This window comes from Xiphophorus maculatus, chromosome 9 (assembly GCF_002775205.1).
Source record: "Xiphophorus maculatus strain JP 163 A chromosome 9, X_maculatus-5.0-male, whole genome shotgun sequence".
NCBI classification, from domain to species: Eukaryota; Metazoa; Chordata; class Actinopteri; order Cyprinodontiformes; family Poeciliidae; genus Xiphophorus; species Xiphophorus maculatus.
In genome coordinates this window covers 7740005-7761684 of record NC_036451.1, presented here as the reverse complement: position 1 = coordinate 7761684, position 21680 = coordinate 7740005, and the positions used below count along the sequence as shown (strand labels likewise).

At 36.8% G+C, this 21680-nt stretch overlaps 2 protein-coding genes and 1 long non-coding RNA gene across 3 annotated transcripts in view; all 3 read right to left on the bottom strand.

The window, feature by feature from the left end:
• Positions 1–250: 250 nt before the first annotated feature.
• Positions 251–21680, bottom strand: part of LOC102227256 (BMP/retinoic acid-inducible neural-specific protein 3-like) — a 60727-nt gene continuing 39297 nt past the window's right edge. The window contains exons 5-9 of the mRNA XM_005800889.2: positions 13677–13782; positions 13232–13468; positions 10805–11027; positions 4421–4763; positions 251–1545 (exon numbers count right to left, since the gene is read on the bottom strand). Coding sequence (XP_005800946.1) covers positions 775–1545; positions 4421–4763; positions 10805–11027; positions 13232–13468; positions 13677–13782 — 1680 coding nt within the window. The 3' untranslated portion in view covers positions 251–774. The remainder of the gene's footprint in view (positions 1546–4420; positions 4764–10804; positions 11028–13231; positions 13469–13676; positions 13783–21680) is intronic.
• Positions 17833–18433, bottom strand: LOC111609706. Its single transcript, XR_002753276.1, has 3 exons — positions 18284–18433; positions 18088–18200; positions 17833–18015 (listed from the first exon to the last, which is right to left on the bottom strand). It is a non-coding gene; the product is annotated as an uncharacterized LOC111609706 (long non-coding RNA).
• LOC111609705 (piggyBac transposable element-derived protein 3-like) lies at positions 19889–21374 on the bottom strand. Its single transcript, XM_023339560.1, has 2 exons — positions 21036–21374; positions 19889–20927 (listed from the first exon to the last, which is right to left on the bottom strand). Exons 1-2 carry the CDS (start codon positions 21226–21228, stop codon positions 20449–20451), a joined length of 672 nt encoding a protein of 223 aa, XP_023195328.1. The 5' UTR covers positions 21229–21374; the 3' UTR covers positions 19889–20448.

The following is a 21680-nucleotide window of genomic DNA, read 5'->3' as shown; positions in this document are numbered from 1 at the left end:
ACTGTGCTGCACCACTATGTTGATATGAACCCAAATCTGAGGAATGTTTTCAACAGCTTGCCATATGGGAAAAAAGTACTAGCAATGTGTACCTGATAAAGAGGTCAGTAAATTTATCTTCTTGTTCAGTGTGGTTTTTTCTGTTGTAGAGGCATTTATTTATACCGCTCGCTTAGAAAAGCCATGGTTAATCAGACAAGAGGAAATGATATTTGTTTTGTGGCTTTCAAATAAATTCCCTTCACTCTAGTGGGTTTAAAATACAACTTTTTAGTGGATCAACTCTGTTATAACATGATGTCTTTAATATCAATTTATCTACAAAATCTTGTTTTACACCACTGCAATCTTCAAGTCATGGAAAGTGCACAGTCACTAAAGCAAAGAAACATATAAAAAATACAAACAAACAGAGAGTACCATTTTAACCATAAAATGTCTATTCATTTAGCATTGGTACTTACAGTATAAATGAGCAGAATCATATTGAAACAGGATGGTTCAGCTGTATGCAGTGGTTTCTGAGTTTCTACAGCAGAAATATTATTTTGAGAAACAGTTGTGCATTTCCTCAAAGATCCAGCCCATTTTTTTTTACATGGCACTGAAATGGGCATCGTCCAGTACATTCTTCAGCTGTCCATGGCTGGTTGCCTCATGATTAACCATAGAGTTTGATAATTAATAGAGACAAAGCACATGTGTATGCATCTGTATCAAGGACTCAAAAAGTTTTCCTTGTGCACAATTTACAATTGAGTCTTCAACCAGCTGTTAACTGCACAGCTTGGTGGTCTCATAATCCACTGAATTAGGTAAACGTGCACTGAAGGCCTGCAAGGAGGCAAAAATGCGAACCACCTCACTGGGAGTGAGTTTGAGCCTGTGGCGGAGGAGACAGGCGAACAGGTCCATCTTTTGTTGGCCTGCAGGGGAAAGGCGATTCACACGATCTCGTATTTCCAAGAGTTGAAGGATGGCCGTGTCCTGGGAGCCCTGTGTGTAAGGGTAGTCCAGTTGGAGGATCAAGTCACGAATTGCCTCTGGGTCAAAGTGCATACTGTAGCCAAACACTTGGATACTGTTTATCTTCATGTAACCCAGGCTCTGAGCAGGATCGGTAATTTCGGCAGGTTCATAATAAACGCTGTCATTTGCTCCGTCCTGAGTCTTTATCCGGCTACGAAGATAGATGTGGATAGTTTCAAAGAATGTCTTCCACTTGTTACCCAATGTCAAAGTCCAGTTGTAACACTCGAAGGGTAGGTCCAACTTGGTGGCCTTCCAATCTGGAAAACCATTTTCATTGACGGGGATGTACCAGCTCTCTGAGTGGCTCCCACCAAAAGGGTTGATATAAAGAGTGAGGGCAGGCTCCAGCGTACTGTTCTTTGTAAGGCAAACTTGAAGGGATATTCCAAGCAGCATATGAACCATGTTGGTTTTATATTTGTTGCTCTTTAGCGTCAACAGCATCCTCTTCCTCCACGATGGGTCAAACCAGCTGTTCAGTCTCATGTCATTGCTGATGAAAATAGCATGAACCTGTGTGACCGAAAACACACACAAAAAAATCTAATTAGTTCAGTTAAAAAACATGATGTACTGTATATTGAATGCGTGCAATTTTTAGAAAGCTTTATATTTATGATATTATCCTTGCAATGCAACATCACTGAAAAAATATGACGAAATTGTTTTGTACAGAGTTGTATAGTTATATAGCGCAAGCTCCATAATTTTCAAAATCCTCATTTGAGTGTATGTAACACTGTAAGATTCCATAAAATGCTAGATGTATATGTAGATATAGGATATGTACAATATTGAATGAACAGCAAGCCTAGCCATTATTGCTGCTGTTATTAGATTTAGTTTCTGAAAAGGAAGAGGAAAGCCAGCCTGGAAAAAAAGAGCAGCAGACACACTTCACACCTCTTTGTCATAGAAGTTCAAGACCTTAAATTTTCTTAAGATAAGAAGCAGATTTTATTTGTCAGGGACAACAAATGAACCAATCCAAAGCATTGTTTTTTCATTTTTTCTTCACTATATCTAACAAGTCTCTTAGAATTTATTTTTATAAATGGTAACAAAGACTTTTTTTTTTATACGAGAGCATTTATTTTTAACAACTTCCCGTTTGAACCATACATTTTAATTTCATCTAGAGATTTTCTTAGTAATTAAAGCATTACATTTTTTTTCTTTCATCCTTTTTGTTATAGATTTGGAGTGTTTATTTAGATCTTCTACTGTTAGTTAAGTCACTTCCAGCTCAATTTATTTCTAAAACTGACGACTAAACCTTTGATTTTGATTATATATATATATATATATATATATACACTGCTCAAAAAAATAAAGGGAACACTTAAACAGGTGTTTAACATTAAAGTGTTCCCTTTATTTTTTGAGCAGTATATATATATATATATATATATATATATATATATATATATATATACATAAACAGATGTAAATCATTAATTTACAATGCAAAATCTTGAGGTTCTAAAGAAGCAAAAGTACCCTATCCATTATTTGTTAACATAAACTTTGGTGTTTTAATGCTCTTGGTGTGACATTAGGAGAGAAGAGAAATGTTGGTGATAAAACTCAGTTTTAGACATAAATGTATGAGCATTGTACAACAGTTATACTGTGAAACGTATACAGATTTCTTCTGTATCAGAGGAATTTTCTAACATTAACAGATATTTAATGAAAGAAGCATAGGAGAGCAAACACTGTTAAAAACCTGTTAGCAATCCATGGGGCCGTGCTGGTCATTTGGTCGATTGTAGCTCAAAGGGAGTAATTGTCTTACAAGTTGAGCTCAGGTTCTTCCTGTGGATGTGCCTCTAGACAAGGCATTTAATCCCTAAAAACAGCTTTATATGTCCAGTCAATTTTGTATTTTATTTTTTGTTGTAAAAAAGGTTTGAAAATGTAATATATATCTTTGAAGTTAGGATTTGCACCTCCTTTCTCTAAAGACTGTTGTGAACATGAATGAGTTGAAGAAGTGGTGACCAAGCCTTTTGCTTCCAGTACACAAGTACTTTTAACAAAGAGAGAAGACATGCAGCAAATGTTGTCAGGCTGAGACTCGAACCTGTGACATCTGTGTCCTCGACACAGATGTCAGGGACATCTGAGAGGTTCAGGGACATAAGATATGTACCTGCACCAGCATTGGCATTAGTGAAAGATCCTGCTTTTACTACTGCAAGAATCAGGTAGATCTTTAAGTTGTTTGGTTTTGGTTCTTTATTTAGATTTGTTGATGTTTAACATAAAAAAAATCTAACTGGCCACAAGAGTGGGGAAATAGCTAATAACCTTTTGTTTTGTTGTTGTATGGTCAGACTTTGGAGTAAACTAGCGGAACACATCCACTTCTGGCAATATCGGTTGCTGTCTTGATTTTCATCCACTAGTAAAATGTCTTGATGAATAATTGAACACCAGCATTTTCTGCTCTAAGACCTCTGCAAAAGCCTTTCTTACCAATACAGTTAATAAATGGTGCAAACCACGAAACTGCCTAAACATGTTAGTCTATTGGCACTGGAACCTTTGCAGAAGATTCGCAAATCAAATTAATCTATCACTGGGTTGATTTCACTGTCTTGATTTCTTTTCAAACAGTAAGCATGTCTTTTTAGGGAGTTGAATCCAGATACCAGATACTCAAAAAGTGTAATTTGCTTTACGAGTAAGTTTTCATTTTATAAATTAAGAAACATTTCAGAGGGGGCATGCCATAGTGGTGTAGGGGATAACGCGACGCATGTTTGGAGGGCCTGAGTCCTTGACGCGGCTGTCGCGGGTTCGACTCCTGGACCCGAAGATATTTGCTGCATGTCTTCTCCCCTCTCCTTCCCTCTTTTCTGTCAGCCTGCTTTCATATAAAGGACACTAGAGCCCACAAAAGACCCCCTGAAGGGGTAAAAAAAAAGAAACATTTCAGAATGTTGTGTTCTTCTTTATGTGAAGTTTCATGTATTTGAAGTTATTTTGTTTAGAGAAATTGATTTCATTAACCTAAAAATGCAACTTGTCAAATGTACCGTCACTGTTTTTAATGTGCTGTGGCAACCACTTAGAAGATCTGCACAGACAGTCATACTTAAAGTGCAACAATATTTATGTATTCAATATCTGGCAAGGTCAAACAAATAAATTAAACACACAGATATTACATAGCTAAGTTTGACAAAAACAACAAATAGGTTCCATTAAAACACAGTCTGACAAATTGTTAAACAGAAATGTGGAGAAACTATAAAGCTTCCCTTTGCCAGAAGCTGGCCACGATACAATGCAATCCCAGGAGTCCATGTGTCGTTTTTTTAGGCACAGCTCAACTAGCGGTGAACCTGACATCATTAAACAAAAGTGAACAAAGAGATACCTCAAGCCTGCGGTCTGCTCTCTGCAGTAGGTAGCCTAACTCCAAATCTTGGAGGTCCGTCTCAAAGCCCAGGTAGTTCTCTGTAGAGTCTGCCACCATAGGTCTGCAAGCCCCCTGCATCAAGGCAAATCCTGGGTTACAGCTTCCACATCGGGTGTGGTTGTCTGGTGCACACACTGCACAGGCTGAGCCTTCGCCAACAGAGCAGGGTGGGGGCAACTGACAGGGGCTGTGTTCATATCGGCAGCTGCAGCTGTGAAGCTCCTCGGAGAATGTTCCAAGTTGGTTGTTCTCTGAACAGTACAGGAGAGACTGGATGTGTCCTAGCCAGTAGGAGTGAGGCCTGCAGGAATAACAATAAAAGATATAAAGAGATCAAAATACACTTTCAACATGAGCTGGTTAACTGGGGAAAAGCTTTATAAGACTCCTGTCTTATAATGAGCCACCAGACAGCTGGCTCATTATAAGTTTTAAATATACAAGCCAGAGAGAATTTAACTAATCCTGGTTAAGGTCATTTGCAGATTAAAAGAGGTGTATCTAGAAAATTTGTCCAACGTTTAACATCGTTTTATCATGATGTGTTGTTTACCAGGAATATCAGTCTATATTCTCCTCTCTGACTGAGATTCTCATGAATGTTTATGAATTTGAACTCCTGCCATGCTTGATGATTATTAAAGAAAATGACAGACATACAGAAGAGCAGAGAGCGTTATCTTTGATCAATTTATGTCATAAATATTAGAAGTGCACTGTAGCCGGAGGGTGACTTAATTTCAGACATGCACACAATTCCCCAATGTGAATTGGAGTTTCATTCCATGGTACTGCGATTTTTCCACCATGATCCCTTTATGCCTCTTACCATCTTTGCTTACAGAAGAGAATGGTCAGCATGTAAAAGCTGCATTTTTGTTTGGAAAAAAAGCATTGTTTATGAGTTTATATTGAGGAAAACTTTATGCTAAATTTAAAGTGTTTGTTGGATTACTTTTGGAGAATTAATTAAATTTCATTGAGACGTTAAGCAAAGTTTAGAAATTTGCAGATTTTAATAGTAAAATAAAATGCAACTTCTGGGAAATGAACTAAAAGCACATTTTCTCTACTTCACAGAGGACTGTGGGTAAGCCAACAACTTTAACAGTAAAGACAAGACAGCGATGGTTCTGATAGTTTCCTGTTGTGATCTTGTATGCCTGAAAAAAAAAGAAAAAAAAAACTTTTAAGAAACTGTTGCCTCTAAGGGCTATTGCTGAATTTAATTTTTAAAAAAGGCAGTGAACATCCTAAAAGATAAGAATCTTCTCCATAAGAACTTACAAAATATTTTTTAAGGAAGCAAAACTTTTAAAATGGGAATTTGAATAAAACATAATTTAAAAGTTTGTTTAAAAGTGTTAATTGTCCTGCAGTACACAGTTTACATTGCCATTAGTGTGTGAAGAAGAAAACATACCCAACTTTATTTTAAGATATTAGTTCCTGTAGATTATTTTGCAATTTAAAGCCATCTGAAAAGGCGCATATCTCTAGGATGTAATGAGACAGTAATGAATATGTATCATCTAGTTTCTAGTTGCTATAACCCCTTATAGTCCATACATACATAATCTTGTACATCTGTAAATAAATATTTATATCTCGTAGAGCACTTCTGGATAGATGCAAACTACATTCCGTTGCTTGTACTTGTGACAGTGCAATGACAATAAAGTTGAATTCTATTCTATTCTATTCTTAAACTAAGTTTGTAATTTTCCAGCTGACCCTGGAGATCCATTGGCCGATGGAGCCAGTGGATCTGCTCCTGCAATAACTCGGCAAATTGTCACCTGACAAGGTCGTCACAACTAACTGTGGACAGATGCTATCTCTGCTGCTTTCACACAATTGACAGCCTGTCGCAAAATCCAAAAGTTTTTTTCTACTCTTCGCAAGAGTGGACTGAGAAATCACATCTACTGAATCAGACTGACAAGAGCCAACACTGTGAACCAAAGTAACTTTAGCTTAATACAAACATTGTTTGACTGAGAAAACAGCAATAAAATACAACAAAGATCCTTTGTGAGTGGATGGCTTATACAGCTTTGTATCTTGTCAATGTGAGAAAGCTATTATTGGTCATAACATCTCAGAACATCACTTCAAAATATCCTGACTATCATCTTAAATGTATAAATCATATATCTGTGCAGAAGCTCATGTATAGGTCTGAGAGAATTATGACTTCTTATACAAAATGAAGACTGCTGGAGACTTCAGATCTTTACTGCAGCTCTCCGTCTCTGCCCGCTGCTGCTGCCTGTTAGACTCCGCTCTCCTGGTGAGACACGTTTAATCTTAAATAACTGCATTTTCTCTGTCTCCTGTTTCACTTGCATCTTGTTTTCCAGTTAGTTCTCCATGCAATTATAATCACATCTTCCTCTTTTTCAGTTGTCAGCTTGTCAGTATTCTCTTGCTGGAGTCTACGGCTGCATTTATGCCCATTTTGCTTGTGTCCTTGTTTTTGGTTTCTCTTGCCACTCCTTTGTTAGATGATGAATATGATTTCAGATAGGAGTTCTGTCTGAGCTCAGGAGTTTCTTGCCTGCTTATAATTTTTTTCTTTTCATCTGACTATCATTTATGTCTACGTTTGTATTTCAGTTTGCTGCTTTAAATGTTGATCTCTGAGAAAAAAAAGGATAGACAGCATTTCTCTCATGAAATGAATTTCCACATGCCTCATGCTTTATGAAAAACAAAGTAAAAAATGTAAACATAATTGAAATTACAATTAGAAACATATAATGAAGGGGATGTTTGAAAGTACTTTCTGTTATAAGTGAAGATCTTGCTTTTCATTCCATTAAAGTCTTTTCTAATCAGTGTGTTTAGTTACCATGGGGACGAGACCCTGCTTCATGCACACTTAGAACATCACTGTATCAAACAGATTTGAAGTAAAAATAGAATCTTTTTGAACCAGCCTATTCATACTATGACTGAGAATTATGACAACAGGCTACCACACAACAAATCACAGGGAAAGTTAATTTGCCACTTAGGAACTAAACCAGTATGTAGATTGCACACTGTTAGTTTCCTTGCCTGAAGGCTAGACTGTTAAGGGTCATTATACTTCCCCAAGTGAACATGAGAATTTGTGTAGTCATTACAATTAAACAGCTTATTGACTTTCTTTAGACAAAGTTTTTATGCAACCACTAAATAATGTGTCTAAGTCACAGAAAGATTGCTACAAAGAAAATTATATTTTTTAGTCATTACTTATGTGCCCCCTATTACTAGACAAATTGCTATTTAACTACTACCAGCATCTTCACTGTTATATCTGCAGCAATGACACACAGGGAGGCATTGTGCTGTTTCTTCCAGATCACCTGTTCTATATTATATTTTCTATTACACATACTCTTTCATATTTTGTCATGTTACATCTCTGAACTTTAATGTTTTTAACAGGGACTTTATAAAACAGACACACATAGTTATGAAGTTGAATGAAACTATTTCATGGTTTTCAGCATTTTATACAACTACTTGGCAACCTACCTAAATTGAATTGTGATCCAAACAAAGAATTTTACAAAGAAGCAGCAAAAAGGCCCATGGCAACTCTGGAGGAGCAGCAGATATCCACGTATACGATAAGAGTTGATACACATAACAACTCTTGGTAGTACAGTTTACTAATCAGACCTTTATGAAGTACTAGTGAAAATGGAAAGCTCCAAGAAGTCATGTTTACAGTTTGCAAGTCAAATACAGGAAACAAGATGTGATGTTAAATTTTTTTTTTATAGTTTTTTTCCCTTCATACAAAATGTAATGTGTTGTAGAAAATTGCATGCCACCATAGAAACACTATGCCCACCAATATGACGCTACCTCAGTGGGTGGCAGAATTATACTGTAGGGATGCTTTTCATTAGTGGAAACAGGGAAGCTGGTCAGAGTTGAGAAGAAGATGAATGAAGCTTAATACAAAGAGATCTTTGAGGAAAACCTATTTAAGGCAGCAAAAGACTTAAGACATGAATACAGTTTGATATTCCACAAGGTTTGTGACCCTAAACCTAATATCCAGAACTGCAATGGGATGGTTATTAATAAATATAAAAGGCATGCTTTTCAGATTTTTATTTGTAAAAATGCTTCATTTTCACTTTACAAGTCACTCATTATAGGTCAATCAAATAAAATTCCAATAAAATCACTAAAATGTGTGGTTGTAATATGACTAAAAGTAAAATAGCTAAATGCTTATGAATACCTTTTGCAAGGCACTGCATGCAAAATCAACCAGTTTTTCAACCCATGACAGATAAGAAAACAAAATCAATCATGAAGTAAATTTACATAGAATCAGAGTAAAAGATGTTATAACTATAAATCCAGTTTGCCCTTTATGCGAGATTAAATTGCATGAGACATGACCGTAGATCTAAAGACAACATTTATAGGAAATTTAGCCTTAAGGATTATTAAAAATCTATGAAATAATTTTAGAGTGAATTCCTAATAGCATTCAACAAGTATTTGGATGATTACAGGACCCCTTCATGAAAGCTTTCAAACACTCTGGAAGATGCATATGAGGAAAACGCTTTCTGAGAAGCTTACAGAAAAAAAAAGAGAAAAAGATCTGAGTCCATCATTTCAACGATGACATAAATCATTAATGCAAATAGTCAAACTTTGAGCAAAAATGTGGTGTGCCTCTAACATAAGACTTGCTTTGGCTCTCTTTGCTTGTAACTGTCAGCACAGTGAAGAAGCAATCTAAGGGAGGCAAAAATCAATCACAAATCATTTGTTAATCTCAGGTGTAGAAAACAGGATGTCAACGAGAGACCTTCCTCTTCTCTCTCAAAGGTGCAAATATTCAGCTCAAAATGGCTTTCCACAGAGAATTAATTTCACAGTGTAAAGAAAGAAAACCTAAGAGACAATTTAAAGATGATGTGGTTGTAAAAACTGAGATAAGCAAGGTTTAGGAGCTGGTGACAAAACGTCCTGCTGTGGAAGGCAATATCAGCCACATAGATAAGCGATTAATGTGAGTTTGATATTGTGGTGGAGAAACCAGAGCAGTTCAGAAGTAAGGATGCTGAGAGAGAAAAGAGACCGAAACTGTATGTCAAGTACCCTCTATAGATTAATCTGGCAGTTGATCTATGTGTTGTTGCCACCATCGCTGCTGCCATTACTGTGGTAGCTGAGCTGAACTGATGTAGCATGACTGACAGTGATGGCTAGAAGCATCACCTTTTGCAAACACCCCTTCTGCACCCTCGCATTGGCATGTCTAGGTTTTACTGACAAGTGACTGTTTTCTGGTACAGAAATAATGACTGTCTTTCCTCGGCAGTAAACATCGAAGGAGCCAAGCATTGCTATAACACACCACATCGCTATGAAGGTGGTTGGAGGGGCGTGGAGATATAACAGTTCAACTTTAATATTGGTGTTTTCTTTATTTTTCTGAAAACTTTTAATTGGTCATTTGATTATCTTAGTGAATGTAAAAATGCCATAAATAAACCATTGCTGTTTATGTGAAAAAAATGAAGCCCTTGATATAGACTTGGGTGTTATTTCTAAAAATAAAACACCTATGCTAAGCTGTGAGGCCAATGACAAAAAAGTAATTATGAAAGATTTTAAAAATGTAACTTCATACTAATGACAAAAAAATGACCAAGCCATCCAACCTCTCAGGGAGATTGGTGCTTACCTTATAAAAAGATGTGAGAAAAAGACTGAAAATCATCACTGTATATAGTTTAAACTGAATAAGAATAATGTGACAAAAGCATATGAAATCATAATTGTAAATCCGGGATGCATAAAGTAGAGTAACTTAAAGCAGGGGTTTTCATTCTGTAAACTTTTTACTGTTGTTATACTTATTATCCCATTCAAATATTTCACTGATATTGTGGGATTTACCTGCTTAAGCTGTGGATATTGCAATGCGAAATGATGCTTGCGTTGCCTTGTTATATACAGTGACAAAAGTATAAACTACTTTTTTGCTGTGACTGCAGTTCATTTAACCTCCAGTCAAAAACCTCCCTTGGCTTAGTAGACAACACTGTGGCAGTGGAGCATCTTCAGATCCAGCCAATGGAAATTTAAAATTTAAATAATTGTGGTCGTATTTCCTTCTTTTTTATTTTGTTTGGTCCAGGTTTCCTTGCTCACCATATGTTTATATGGTAGAAAAAAACTCAATTTTATTGCTGGGAAAGACTTGGTAAAGTTGGCTAAATGTTCACAGTTACTTTTTTTAGTTACTCTTTAAAAAGCCCTGACTTAAGCAAACATTTAACATATAAAGAAAGAATATAAATGTGTCCTCACCGCTCTCTTGGTATCCGAATTTGAGGTTGCCTGTGACATCTTTTACTGAGACTGAAGAGCTTGAAAATAACTCTTTGGGCTCGTCTGGAGAGGACCCGCATGCTGTTCTGAAGCTGCTCATACCGCCACTGAAACATGTTGTCCAAGGACCACAAGTGTTGAATAGATGACACATTCAGGAAGTAGCTCTGGGGAAGTCTGGTGTAGAAGGCTTTAAATTCATCTGTAACAACAATAATCAGGGCCAACATCATCACAGTGTTTATGTTCTGAAACACAGCATCCAGCACAGCAAGACAGGGACTTAGATGTAAAGGACAAAATTGTGTAAAAAATTATAGACAGACAGAAACATCAAAATTAATTTTAGAAAATATATTTCAAAACAGAAAGAAGCCTATTCCTGATATTTTTAGAAAACCTATTTAATGAGGAGTGCGATAAGTGCGGTTTAGCACTATCTGCATAACTCTGTCCACTATCAACATTATATTGTACCTGTACCTGTAGTACAGCACTCATTAACATATTTAGGTTGGCAGTTTCAAAAGTAGTTAAGTGTGAGAAACTGGATTTGAAGTTTATATTTACAAAAAAAAAAGTAATACTGAATTTTAGTATACACATGAATGTGATAGGAATTTACCTGACCTTTTGCTGTACCAATACAAACAGCAGTTACAAGAATGGAGGAAATCATATTCATTTAGAAGTCATCCCGTCCATGTTTTTTATGAGCCTTGCATAAACAAGTCTTTTGGAAACTTATATTTTTCAGAAGCCAAAGTTTAGTTTACCAGGGTTGGGAAAGTAGGACAAGAGAGAAGTTTGTAGTGTGAGCTGAAAGAATTTACATCTGAACAGATGAAAAACATTGAAACACACCACACAGTTCTTACTTAGATTTCCCTGTCATGAGAAGCTTGCCAACAAGACTGCATTCATGTTTACGGCTTGTTTCCGTCACATAAATTCAGCAATAGCTTTTTTGTTGCTTGTTCATGTAGCACGGGCCTCTATAAATGACAAGAATCACTTCTTGAACAACAGATTGGCATGCAGCCAAGTATGCTAAAAAACATACTGGATGCACCCTTTATGTCTTACAAGTAGAGACCCCATTTCTCATTCAGCTCTGAAGACAATGTTCAAATCCTTTCTATTTTGACAAAGAATATGAAATCTGAATTTAGACCTTAAAATCCAATGTTTATCTATAAGCCCAAAACTGGGCGTAATCACCAGATTCTCCTGACAGGCAGTATCTAGTGACTTTGGAAACTAATTGCCATACAATTTACCATCTTTTTTATTTTTATTTTACAGAGACCTATGGGGCTAACATGCAGAACATTCTTGCATTGCTGACCAGCTGTTATAACACCCACATCTTTATATAAGCAAACAAAAGTGTTGAAATTTTAAATACCATGACAGTAAATTAGATACAGTATATTGTGTAGGTTGTGTTAACGTACTTAATGTGACATATTTGCATTTTAATAAGAAAATACACAAACACATAGCAAAGGTAGTTTCCGTTTTGTTCTATTCTATTCTGATTTAGAAAAACATAATTGGAGACATACTTGTACATCCAGAGGAGCTGGTACATCTCAGGCAACATTACATCACTAATTTATTACTAAAGGTGCTATGTTATATTTTTGGCACGTGATAAAATTCCTTAGCCCTATACTCTCTCTGCTTTAGTGCTAGGACTTATTTGCATCTTTAGTCGATAAAGCACTGCACTGTGATATCTCTTATTGAAGGACAATTTTATGGCACTTTTAGGTGTCTGCATTCTGGACACACTTCTGCCCTCACTTTACAGCCAGCAATTAAAACATAAAGTTTGAAGGTAATTGCAGTGAGTAATATTTCAGAATAATGCAAATCTGGATAAAAAGACATCAATTTTGATTTCACCTGAGTAATAATGGTCAGGGCAGGGTGACCGAGCACAGCAATAATAACTAAACATTGTGCTAAGAGCTTCTATTCAACCTCTGTTTCCCTGGTGATTGGAAAAGCTGGACTAGCAATAAATGGGTTTTATAGCTGATTAATCTTCTGCATACTTACTGTAAACTGCCCAAGCTGAAAGTTGTTTCTTTTTTTTTACATTTCTTATCTTATTCTATTCTATTCATGTCATGTTTTTAATTTTCTATATGCATATAGCAAGCCAGAATTCAATACTCTTACTCAGCTATTATTGTCCAACCCTAAATCAGAGTAGGGAGAGATATATGAATAGGATTCTCAATCAGGTTTAATGGTGCGGATAAAATACCTGAATTCATGCCCACCCTCTCTCATATAAATGATTTATATGCAAAAGTCGTATTTTCTACAAGTATGATGAGGCAAACAAGTTGAGAGGAAGCAATAATTCCTTATTTTTTATGAGGACTTTCTCACCTGATTCTTCAAATTCTTTATAAAGCAATCCCCATGTCTCTGTTATTCTCTCCAGGCTCTCCTCCATGGCTTGGATATCCATGTAGGGGCAGTTGCACTCTGGAAACTTGGGATCACAGTTGCACCAGCAATCATTGTCCTTGCAGACAAACTCACCCTCTCCATTGCAGGCTATGTAGCTGAGAGCAGCCTGCACAAAACTTTCTCTTAGGTAGTCTGGTAGGATCACTTGCAAGCCTGTAAAATCAAGCTGGTTTTAGTACCGTCATGAAGATGTGCACGGAGGGAGTGACAGTGAAAGTGTGGGGGCCATAAAATGCTGGCTGAGCTGATAACTTACTTAATAAAATCTATAAATCTATAAATCTGTATGTCAAACAGATATATTTGGAAACATACAAAAAAAAGTGAGAGAGAGAAAAAAACAGGTTAAAATTTTACAAACCTTGCAGCTGGACTTTATTTTCAGGACTCTGAACGAGGACAGAACTGACGGAGTCAAGGTTGTCATAGTTACTACACCCGAGAGGGCCTGTTCGCGTCTCTGTCACCTGGGCAACAACAACAACAAAATGTAATTTATAACTACTCCAATTTATTCATTTTAGCAAAGTGCTTCGCTAACCTAAAGAGTACTCTTACTTGATGAGAAAAGGAAAATGTTTCTAGGGTAATGTAAATGGGTAACGTAAATTGGTATTCCTGTTCTCTTAAAATAAAGCCATTTTAACATAATCAATTGTACATTTGAATGTAAAATAAGTAAGCTCCTTTCTGCTGAAAGGAGCTGGAGGAGCACTTTGCTGTTCTCATTTTAAGGCAAGAATGGTTCCATACTACTTATTTATTTTTTGTCTAAACCCCTAATTAAGGACATTCCAAATGACTCTTGCCACAAAGCCCCTTTCTTCACTTCATCTGCAAAAGCCTATTTTACCTTTTCCTATTCTCTTACGGTGACAGTGATGTGCATCTAAGTAGATCTCGTTTTTCTCTCTTTGTGGTTTTTTGACTTTGTATTTTGCTTAGCAATTTCTCCAACTCTGGCTTGTAAGGAGACAGTTCTTGTACAGTGACAGATGGATGAGGCGAGACAATTGGGCTAAGATGATCAGTAAGATCATCATGAAGGGTTGAATAAAAAACTGCTGTTGCAAGTATGTACAAACTCAGTATTCTGCCTTCTTATAAAACAACATAAAACATAGGAACAAAAAGACAAGTAGAATGAATAAACATCCTTTCTTCAAACTGAATGTCTTAAAAGACACTTAAATATCACTTTATTAATCTTTTCCTGAATTATGTGGGGTTTTAATGCTTATATGAATGCGAGGAAAAGAGACAATGCTAGATTCTAAACCACATGCATATTTAGTCCTTAAAATGAATTATTTGATAAGCCATATGACATGCCATATGGAAAAACATTGAATGATGAGCAGAACATTCAATTTCCGCTTTGCTTAGCAGCTGCCTTTCACTGCTGATACATTCTGGTTTATTACAAAAAGCGTAATAGGACATTATTAGCCACCTGTATGTAGGCATATGATAAAATTTGGAAGTACTGTGGATGGAGGAATACTGTTGTAGACTGCTCTCCTCTGTGTTTAGCAGTGTCTCTCATGATGTGGGCACTTGATGCTCTGTGTACACTGAGGCATAAATATGCCATATATTTTTATAATTATTTTTAATAAAAAAATACAACTTTCTTTATTAGGTAAAGATAATGTTTTTTACTAGGGTATCTCAATTGAGAAATTTAGAACAAACAAAAATAGAGAAAAAAAACTTAAGTTTTATTTCTGATGTTTTATAAAGCATATAAAACATCAGGAGGTTTCAAATATGACAGCAGAAGCCATCACCATGTTCAATTATTATCCACAGCATTAAATACTGACATATTGTCTATATTATTTAAGTATGTTTATACATCATATGTTTATTCACGTGCCAATTTATTGGTAGCTTAGTAAAAGTGTAGGATGTTAGCTAATTTGGAAATGAGTCTTTTAGTAAAACTATAAAACAGTTATGCAAACTTAATAAGTGTGACTGAAACTGTTTCAGTTTTTCTTTTTAAAAAAAAATCTTTTTCATGTGAAACCTGAAACAATATGTTAGCCCATCAACCTATAAAGCATATCTGTATGGTCTGTCCACATTAATACATTCCATATACATGGATAAAAAGCTTGTGGTTGCTTTTTGTTTTTGTTTTGTTTTGTTTTCTTGATACCTTAATCCATTTGACCCAACATGTTTCAATGTTAAATAAATGTGATCTCTAGTGATACTTATAAATCAATCGTATGGACAGACAACTGTTTAAGTTCTATGTGGGTTTGAGAATGAATTCAGGCTGAACACTTAAAACAGTACAAACAAAATATGCTAGAAATGGAAAAATGCACAGCTTTGTAAATTTAAGCATAAGTAGATTTTCATGTGGTAACAGAATAACACAGCTGAATAGAGAGTAAATTATTTCATCTGTCTAAATTTGATCATCCCACAAATATAAAGCAGACTTATAGTTTTGGTTTATAATTTTAGTTATTTTTTTTTACATGATTTGATCTTCCTACAAATTTAAAAATTGTTAGTGTGTGCTGCATAGATCCAGCTGCATGGTACTGTCCAGGCACCAAACTGCACATTTCAGAACGAGACTGCTTTTTCTATATTGGAATAGTATTACTGAGAGCAGAAATGTGAAGTCATTAACACAGTCAATTCGCAATAAGTATGAAGTTCTTTATGAACATACTTTGGTATTTTCCCACCATAGACAATCCACTTGGTCATGGAACAGACAACGATCAATAGTGAGAGACTGGGTACACAGAAATGTGTTTGTCATTACAAGAGTGCAATAAATCCAGAGGCAATCCATCGGATGGCAGGATAAAATTAAAGGTCCCTGCTGTTCTCTTGGTCAAGACTGAAGCCTTGTTTATCACTTTGCGTAGACTGACTGGCAAACAGCATTTGAGTAAGGCAGAGGTATCTATATTGATTCGATTCACAAAAATTGCAAGGTGCAACAAAAATACATCCCTTTGCGCTTGGATATCTATGAAGTCATTACTCTTTGTACAAACAAGCAGATCCAATCAGAAAACTTCACCCTGTACCAACACGTCCTGAAGAAATTCCACATTTCAAAGGCATCGTGATGCATTTATACTCCTCAAAAATGAGCTTCAATTTGCAATTTTCATGGCTGAAGCATGCAGGCAATGCCTCATCGGCCTTCTCTCATTCATTCCTCAGCTTGCTAGATTTTAGATTTATGCAGAGAGCTCCAATCTGTTCTGCTATCTTGTGGGTCAACGCCTTCTGGAAAGGATGCACAAGTGTGGAAGAATCTGTCACCCCTTTGACTCACTTTCCACTGATTATAAAGGTGAATCTGTGCTTTTTCCACTTCCCACCTGTCAGTCACACCAGATGACTGCATTTGGACTATTAAAGCACAACCTCACAAACTCTCTTTCCCGCTGTAACTACAGAAGGAATCCTTGACTCCCAGAAATAAAACAGACAATAGCATTTGCCGTAACTCCTCTGCTGTGCCCACACTGTAAAAAAAAACGGCCTCATTTTACGGTAAAAAACTGGCAGCTGAGTTGCCAGAAGTTTACCGTCTTTATACGGTAAAAGTCTGGCAACCAAAACTGCCAGTTTTTTACCGTATTTCTAAAATACGGTAAAATTCTGGCAACCAAAGCTGCCAGTTTTTTACCGTATTTCTAAAATACGGTAAAATTCTGGCAACCACAGCTGCCAGTTTTTTACCGTATTTGCTAAATGCATGATTTTACCGTATTCTTGAAATACGGTAAAATTCTGGCAACCACAGCTGCCAGTTTTTTACCGTATTTGCTAAATGCAGGATTTTACCGTATTTTTAAAATACGGTAAAATTCTGGCAACCACAGCTGCCAGTTTGTCACCGTATTTTGTAAATGCAGGATTTTACCGTATTTTTAATATACGGTAAATTTCTGGCAACCACAGCTGCCAGTTTGTCACCGTATTTTGTAAATGCAGGATTTTACCGTAATTTTAATATACGGTAAAATTCTGGCAACCACAGCTGCCAGTTTTTCACCGTATTTTGTACATGCAGGATTTTACCGTATTTTTAATATACGGTAAAATACCGTACTTCCTAAAATATTTTAAAAAAAATAAAATGTGGTTTTGCCGTAGTAAATACGGTCATGCTGACTGAGGCATAATATCTACATGAGTGAAAAACACATCCAGACTGTATGATATATTGACATTTTATTGTAAACCCTCCCCCCCAAAAAAAACTTATGGTAAATTACTGGTCTCTGTTCCTACCAGAATTTTACCATACAAATTATAGTACAACAACCAAGGAAGTGTAACTTGTCAAGCATTTCTATACAGAAAGTTATAAAGAAAATAATTTCTAATTAAACAAAAATACAGATTACGAGTAATCCACTTAAAGAAACAATTTCTATTTAAAAAGTCAAGTTAAAAAAAGAACTGATTCTATTTTATGTCCAGTTTCCTCACGGTATTACTGAGATCTGGAAAACAAAAACAAAACAAACAGTATGTGTCCACATAAGAGATAACATATTGTAGAAGACAAAATGGTGATAAAAGGATTCTTGTTCTGGGTTGAGAGTCACAAGTCGCTGAGATCAGACGTTGCTCAGGATGGTTGTAGTCTTCCCAGTCACAGGTTGAAATTGAGACTCGCATGTTGTCAATCGGGTGTTTCCTCTCTGCTGGAAAACAAAAAGAAAAAGTTAGAAAGATGCACTACATGAACATCTTATTCGCTTAAATGTTTGTTTCACCTTTGTTGACTTGCATATGGACACAGGTACTTCAACCAGGTGGTGTGATCATTTCTGACTGAAAATTCAGTAGTTAAACCTTTGTTTGTTGTCAACAGGTGTGATCCTCTGGTCTGCAACCAGACAAAATACACAAACAAAAAACAAATAAAAACAAATATAACTGTTTTAGGCAATTTATGAAATAGATACTCACCATTTATCTGAGTCTCATGAAGGCCAATAGGCTGTCTTCAACCATTTATGTAAGTTACATTTCCTGCAAGCTAGCAGAAACAAAGCTGTAAATGTGAACACTTTTCATACAGGCAAACAAATTGATACAGCTGAGACAATTTATGCTAGGTTAGTTTTTCTCAGTCACTTTTGGTGCATTTCTCGAGTCATTGTTGGCATTTACAAAACAGTAAGCGCATTTCTCAAAACAATTTGTAGAAACAGGAAAAATAGCATTTGTTTGCTTTCAAAATCCTTAGTTCAGCTCTTAAAATCCTGTCTGTTAACATATCAGTGACTCAAAATAATAAGTTATAGTCTCTCTATGTACAGATAAGACAGTCAAATCGATTAGTCATGAGAAGAGACTACAAAAGGATCATTTACGCCAGTGTTTCTCAACCCTGGTCCTCAACGCCCCCCTGCTCTGCATGTTTTAGATGTGCCTCTACTCCAGAACAGCTGATTCAAATGATTGGATGACAATCAAGTACTGCAGAAGCTTGTTAATCATCCAGAGATACAATTCAGGTGTGTGGCAGAAGGGAAATACCTAAACCTGCAGGACAGGGTGACGCTGAAGACCAGGATTGAGAAACACTGATTTACGCTTTTGCTATAATTTATTCATGGACCATGCCATGGTGATTCAGAAAGAAAAAGACAGAAATGCAGAGAACAAAAAAAGTAGAAAAGGAGCCACAGGACAATCTCCTCAAGGAAAACTGTACAGTGCTGTAGAAATTACATTACATTTTAATTTCCATAGTCACTTTGTTCCTTAACTCCACTGAGGAATCTTTTTTCCTCAGTGGGGTTAAGGAATGAACAGTAGGGTGGGAGGACCTCCATCAGCATCATGTTGTGGGTCTCAGCCATGTCCTGATGTTGGACTGATGGAAACTGGCAGATGTCCTCAGCCTCTTCTGACTCTTCTTCTGCTTTCCTCCCAACTATTTCCTCCTCAGCCTCACTCCTCTTCTTCTCTCTGGCTGTTCACTCTGCCCAGATACTTGTTCATCAGTTCTCAGACATGTAACATTGTGTTGTGTTCTGACTATATAGAGCATAATGTTGCCAACTGATGGTTCACAAGATGCACCTCCAATCTGTTTCAGAAAACTGGTTGATCGTTGGTTGAGCTAATGGTTCATACACTGACCTGTTAGAGAAACTCAGGACTCACTTGGGAGCAATTTACCAATTCAGGACAGATTTAGAAAATAATAGAATATAAATTAATTAATATATGATTCACATTATGACAACTTTAAGACTTATGCATGTTAAGACTTACACAATGAACTGATGCTATTTTGGAAGTTGAGAATTCAACACAGACACGTTGTTGTCCTGTTGTCCTCATTTTCTGTATACACCCTTTATCCTCCGGGTCAAAATGACCCGTCTTCAATAAACCCCCAATATAAGCAGCTTAATTGAATTTTAAACACCAAATTCTATCTTGTATATTGTCACTCACCACAAAATGTGTGAATACTTGACTTTTCCCTCTCCACTTGAATTTCTATAGCTTAAGAAAAAAAATGTGCAAAATGAGTTTCGAATGCATTTTTATTCATCACAGTGACTAATTTTCTTTTACTTTTCTCCAGTGAACAAGAGGATGTACAATACAAAAATATGACAAATAACATAACCCATTCAACTAATTGGCACATGTAGGGCAGTATGCAAGTGCACAGCCTTTGCAGATATATTTCTTACACCTGCAGCACACAGTATGTGTTTTACAGTCTGAGGGCAGAACTGACATCTCTTCCTCTTACTTGGCTTAGCTGAGGAAGTGGCTGTGGTAGATGGATCCTCAGGTTGATCAGGAGCTGCTGCACTCTGAATAGCTTTCACAACTGCTGCTGAGGCTTCTGTGTGGGGGACATGCTTCCTTCTTTCAATGAGTGGAGTTACAAGTGCCTTTCCTAGCTGCTCCAGGAACACCCTCTTCTTGTTGTGCTTATGAGACATCCAGGTTGGGTTGATCTCTATCCAAATCACAAAGGCATTGTAGGAGGACACATCAATGATGTTGTGGAAGATGACCAGGGGCCAGCGGGCAGTCATTCTTCTGCAGCTATATGCTCCAATCACCTTATCTAGGTTGTCCACACCTCCTTTGTTTCGGTTTTATTCCAGGATGATGATTGGCTTCCTGTCCTCACGGTCACTAATGTCGCCGTCTTTGTGCAGTGTGCTCAGAAGAACTACATTCTTGTTTTTCTTTGGGAGGTAGGAAACTAGAGTGGTGGTGGGTGTGAAGGCAAACTTTGAGGAGAAGACCTCTCTCTCCTTTGACCCAAGCAGTGCAGGTGGGAGCTCAGGCTTGTTCTTTTGAACTGTACCAACCATGGTGATCTTCCTCTTCAGGAGCTGCTGTCCGAGTTCATAAGAGTTGAAGAAATTGTCACATGTCACATTGTGACCCCTCAGTCCCTCTGTCACATCAAGCACAACTCGCAACCCCTGGTTCTTCTCTGGGCATCCACTGGTTGACTTCCCAGTATAGACTTGCATTTTCCAAGCATAGCTTGATTCAGAAGCCACCCATGACTTGATCCCATATTTTGCTGGCTTGCTGGGCATATACTGCCGGAAAGGACAACAACCTTTGGACAAAAGACATTAGCATCAGTGATTAGTATCAGTGTCACAGAAAACAGTCAAAGAAATCAATAGTGAAAATCACTTTTATTACAAATATGAAAACAGATTACCTCTAAATGGAACCAGTTGCTCATCCACTGTTACATCAGGCTCTGGATTGTAGAGGTAGGGCAACCGCTCCACCCACTTGTCCCATACCTCTCTTATGGCTGCAAGTTTGTCTGTCATACGTCTTGCTGGTCTTGATTCACGGTCATCAAATCGCATCAGTCTTGAGTAGGTGTGAAAGAGTTTGACTGGCATTGTGGCTCGGAAAATTGGCCTTCCACTCTCTGCTCACTTCTGCTACTGATTGATCTGAGACACAACTAAAACTTTGTAACATTTTATGGTTTGTAAATAACTCTGTGACCTTGATTTCAACTCCATTTGCCTCACGGGTCATTTTGACCTGAAGACCATCTTTGTACCTTTTTTTGTACAGCTTACATGGAAATGAGAATAAAAGCAACACTGAACTTTTTCTATTGTCTGGGCCAATCTAGGAAAAGTCTTAAAATCTCAAGTTAAAAAAATTACATTTAGGGGATTGTTTGGGGGGGGGGGGGTTTAACACAGTGGCGGGTCATTTTGACCCGAGGACAACAGGAGGGTTAACATATTTTGATCAAGACGATAAAAGCAAATTACAATTATAAAAGCATAGAAGTGTACATAACCAGCTACATGATGTACAAAAGCAAAACTTGCAAAAC